General features: G+C 50.6%; 1 protein-coding gene across 3 annotated transcripts in view; it reads right to left on the reverse strand.

The window, feature by feature from the left end:
• Sez6l (seizure related 6 homolog like) overlaps positions 1 to 5158 on the reverse strand; it is a 168499-nt gene that overhangs the window by 21555 nt on the left and 141786 nt on the right. For all 3 annotated transcript variants that reach the window (XM_028765400.1, XM_028765399.1, XM_028765401.1), the window contains exon 11: positions 1004 to 1198. In XM_028765400.1, coding sequence (XP_028621233.1) covers positions 1004 to 1198 — 195 coding nt within the window. The remainder of the gene's footprint in view (positions 1 to 1003; positions 1199 to 5158) is intronic.

The following is a 5158-nucleotide window of genomic DNA, read 5'->3' on the forward strand; positions in this document are numbered from 1 at the left end:
TCCACCCAGCCATCTAGAGGTAGTTTTATAGAGAGAGACAGATTATATGCCACATATGGTTGTACATTAGTCACCTTGTGTATATATATATGTACGTATCATACACATTGTATATTAAACATATGGTCTATAACTCCATCTTATCTGCATAAACATCCACATCTAGGGTTTTACACACACACACACACACACACACACACACACAAATACACCTGTACATCTATACGTAGAGAGATCCGGTCTATCTGTACCTATCAACCCATCTGCCTGTCCGTCCATCCATCCATCCACCCACCCACCTACCTGCCTGCCTGTGTCCGTCTGAGTGTGCCAGGTGCTACAGGTGCCACACATGTGCGCGTGACTGACTTCGGCTCTTCTGTGTTGCCCAGTTGCTGTCTTTTTCCTTACGTGGCCCAGTTCCTGCCCTGTCCCTTCCCATCCCCCTCATCCTCTGCCGACACGTGTTATTATCAAGCTGTTCCGATTCTGATCTTGCGAAACAGGAATATCAAGCTGTCACCCTGACATCCCCCGCAGCAGGGTTGGGGTTGGGACTTTGATGCCAGGCTCAGCTCCTTTCCTTGTTGTAGGACATCAGCGAGAAGCCAGCAGCACCCCCCCCCCCCCCTTTCGGGAGAGAGAGCACGGTTACTACTCGTGGCTGGCCCTGTGCTTCTGGTGGCAGCACCCTGGAGTCACCAGGAAGGAGGCTAGCTGCCTATGGAGGGAGGTAGCACTGGAACAGGATGGTTTGGCTTTAAACAGTCAACATGGCTTCCACACAGACTGGACACACATCACTTGCTACAGTCCCCACTGCCCCCCGTCACCCTCTACCCAATGCACTTTTAGTTATTTGCATTTCTACTAGGTTGTAGGCACCAGAGCCTGGTGTTCTAATAAAACTATTCAAGAGAGGAAACTAGCTCCTACCTTAAGCATGTGCCCTTAGGAGGGGCTTTCTACCCAATGACTTAGGGAGAAAAAAAAACGGGCTTACTTTTTTCACAAAACGGGGGGTCACTGCTCCAACTGAGGTCCCACTGGCAGGTGAGGGTGTCACTCCCCACGATGTCGTAGCCAGGGTCGCACTGGTATGTGATCCGGGCTCCCCTGACCAGCTCTGTATGAGAAGTGGTTTTCCAGCCGTTCTGAATTTCAGGCAAGTCTGAGCAGGAGTCGTTCCGTGACACCTCTTTAAAACAAAGACATCTTCCTTAGGTTTGGGAGAAGCGGTTTCAGACTCAAGACAGTGAAAGCTAGTGCGGCGTATTGCTGGAGAACATTGGTCACAACCCGGGATACCCAAAGGCATCACTGAGCTCTCCACTGGTGGGATCCTCTCTTCCTCTTCCTCCAAAACCCTGTCACTGAGGTGGCAGACCAAACCTTACTCTCAACTGTCTTTGTGCCAGAGTGCACAGTGAGCAGATTGGAGGCAGTTCTATGTCCTTCTAGGGACAGCGGCATCCTTGACTGCCCAAGGAAAACTACCCTGAGCAGCCAGCAGAGGCTCTCCCCAGGATGTCATCGTAGTTTATTTGGAGAAAGGACCTCTCCAGGCTGTCCAGGGAAATTGCTTCTAGAGTAGCTGGAGGGAATTGGGGGAGAGGCCCTATTTTTAAATTTGGGACTCATCTGTCCTTGCTGGAAGGTGGATGGAGAGGGAGAGATGGGTGGACACAGTGGGCTTTTTCTGGCCAAATGCCTTCAGACAGATAGCTTTGACTATATGACCCTCAGTGGGCACTACTGTGCCACACCCCTTGTGGAACTCTGTCCCCTCTCTGGCAGGAGTGACATTCAGAGTTTAACTTTCTTGGCATCATTCTCTACCTGGGTGGCCATGGCTGAGTCACCTACACTAGCCATTCCATTTCCAGAAGCTGCTACCAGGAAAATGGAAATTCTGTTTTTCCCCAGCAGACACCATGGAGACACCCAACTGCTCATCTTCATAGGTTCTTGTTAACCCTGCTGCAAGCCAGGAGACTGGTCCAATAGTCAGGCAATTCTCTCTGCCTCTGTGTCTCTGTTTCTGTCTGTTTCTCCCCTCCTCCTCCTCCTCTCTCCCTCCTTCCCTTCCCTCTTCTCTTTCTTCCTCTTCTCTTCATTCTCTATGATGTTCAGGAGTCTTATGTAGCTTCTGTCAGCCTGAACTCACTGTATATCTGAAGGTGTCCTTAAATCTCTTCATCTTTCCGAGTGCTGGGGTCATAGCTCTGCACCGCCAGTTCATTTATGAAGTACTGGGATAGAACCCAGGGCTTCATGAGTCTCTCTTCTTTTTTCCTTCCCTCCCTCCCCTTTTTTTCTTTTAAGATAGGATCTCACCATGCAGCCTTGTTTGTCTTGGAGCTTGCTATATAGACCAGGGTGGTCTTGAACTCACATGCATCTGTTTCCTGAATGCTAGGATTAAAAGCATCGCCCACCATGCCTGGCTCTTAGGGATTCATGCAAGCCAGAGCCCAGGCTGGTCCTTCCTCTCTTTTAAAGAAGAGGTGCAGCCCCAGTCATGTGACATACATTCCATGTCACTGTCTTCTACTGCAGAATGAGGTCAAGAATCATGACGCGGTTTATCCCACATGGCACGGAAACCTGACGGTTAATTAACACAGGTATGGCTCTGGTGAGATGTAAGTACCTCTGCGTATTTGGCTATGGGTCTGTTGAAGGCCTTGGCAAGCACTAGGAATCTGAACTAATGACTTCAGGTTCATGGCCAAGCTAGCACCAGGATCTAACCAATCTCTGGGCAAAAGAAATGCCCAGAAGTGTCAAACATGCTGCACTGTGGTGGTTTGAATAGGTTTGGCCTCCTTGGACTCATGTGTTTGAATGTTTGGTCATAGGGAGTGGCACTATTAGGAGGTGTGGCCTAACTGGAAGAGGCGTGGCCTTGTTGGAGGAAGTGTGTCACTGTGGGGGCGGGCTTTGAGATCTCCTATACTCAAGGTCCACTTAGTGTGGCGCCCAATTTTCTGCTGCAGCCTGGGGATCAAAATGTAGAACTCTCGGCTCCTCCAGCACCATGCCTGCCTGGAGGCTGCCGTGTTCCCAGCCATGATGATCATGGACTGAACCTCCTCTGAACCTGTAAGCCAGCCCCAATTAAATGTTTGGCTTTATAAGAGTTGCCTTGGTTGTAGTGTCTGTCCACAGCAATAAAATCAAACCAAGACAAGCACCGTGTGCCAATTTCGTGTTCATAACAGACATCAGTAATCAGTCATTTCACTGGCTTGGAATCAAGTGGAACCCTTCAGTTCCCAGTTCAGCACTGCAGCCCCTTAGGCTGGAGTTCGTTTACTACCTCCTAACTAGAGGAACGGAGAGGTAACATGCGTGACAGGACCTGTCGGCCCTGAACAGTCACAGCTCTCTCAGCTTCATACTCAGTGTACAAGAACACTTTTTAAAGACATTGCCAAAGGACACTGGCCAGACGCTGGGGTCACCTTGATCAGCCATGGACGGAGTCAGATCTTGGCCGTCTAGCTGATGATGTTCTGTAAAATTGGCTTGGGCACTAGGCAATGGAGGAACCATAGGATGACTTCATCTTACAATTGAGAGGGAGAGGGAGGCTCTGGAGACAGACGGGAGCCAAGCCACCAGAATCCCTCCCTCCAAAGGGTACCCATCAGAAGGGTATCCATCTGTGCCCCGTGAGAACTCAGGAGCTGCAGCAGTAATGTCCCCAGACATTTGCAGCACAAGAAGGGGAAAAGAACAGGTCCAAGCAGCAGACTGGAGAGGATAGATGCCTGCCTTAGCCTCTTGGAAAGTCATAGAGGTGGGGGAGGCAGATGAGGATGAAGGATGCTCACCAGCTGAGAAGATAAGAGTAACTGCCTTATCTGAGCATGTACCAGGCTCTTGGGGGCACTTCTGGTCAGAGGCAAGCCTGTCAGCTTAGATATCAGGAGAAGGGCAGACAGGAAAGTCGATGTTGGGTAGAGGTCAGAAATTTCCCAGGCCAAACACGTGGAACCTTTATTCATCCCAAGGGGGCTCCATGGTAGAAATCAGGGGCTCAGCCGGATGAGCCCTCTGTTTCCCTGATAATGAAGATGCCTCAATACTTTCTAGGAGCCAGCAGAGACCACAACCACCAGTTTAATCTTGTTATCAGGGTGTGCAGGGTGTCCCGCCATCCTGGCCATCAGAGGTTAATCATCCTTTTCACTTTCAGGAACTCTGCGTCTAACAAGAATATCATAGAATTGGGGACTTGGAGAGCTGGGAACGAGGCTACCTGTATGTGACTGTCAGCTCTGCCATGACACAGAAATCCTCTGGGATCCAGGGCGGCTTCTGCCAGGCTGGGACAGGGGCAGGGTTGGATCAGAGGCTCTGCTGGTTGCTCAAGTCTCTTCAGGGTTAGGGTGAGCAGGGTGTCATGCTGTCCTACCTTCCTGAATGCTGTGGGTGATGGCTAACCTAGCCAAGGGAGTGTTCGTGGAAGGGTGTAGAGACATGCTCGGATCTAAGATATGTCCTATAAGCGGGGAATATGGATGGATGGGGGCAAGGGAAGAAGACAGGAAAGGCGGGGAAGCTGTCATCCCACTTGCTAGGAAAGGGCGCTTCAGTCGCTATTGCTGTTGTCGATGATGCTGATAGAGGTGGTGGTGATGATGATGATGATGGTGGTGGTGATGATGATGATGATGGTGGTGGTGGTTGTGGTGATGGAGAGTGAGATGTGAACTGGCCTTGAACCTGATCACATGTTGCTTTTCTCTTGGTTTGTTTTATGGAGAGTTCGCTGGTCACACTGAGAACCAAGGAAGATGTACCCTGCTTATGTGTCCAGGCCTTGAAACATGTGAAGAAGGACAGGCAGAGCTCCCCTGTTTAGTAACTCAGCAGAAGGGGTATCTTAGGGAGAGCTGGCTTTAGGTCAGAAGACAGGGGGCAGATGAGGGCTGGGAAGGTGCCAGCAGAAGGAGGTGGGTGTGTGCCATGGCGTCAGGGCAGAGAGCTGACGAAACACGACATGCCTTAGGACTGGGAGGTCTCATGTAGTAACTGCTCTCATTCACTTCCTCAGAAACATGGTTTGAACATGCTTGGCCCAGGGAGAGGCACTATTCGGAGGTGTGGCCTCGTTGGAGTGGGTGTGGCCTCGTTGGAGTGGGTGTGG

This window comes from Grammomys surdaster, unplaced genomic scaffold (genome assembly GCF_004785775.1).
Source record: "Grammomys surdaster isolate TR1022 unplaced genomic scaffold, NIH_TR_1.0 164, whole genome shotgun sequence".
Lineage (NCBI taxonomy): Eukaryota > Metazoa > Chordata > Mammalia > Rodentia > Muridae > Grammomys > Grammomys surdaster.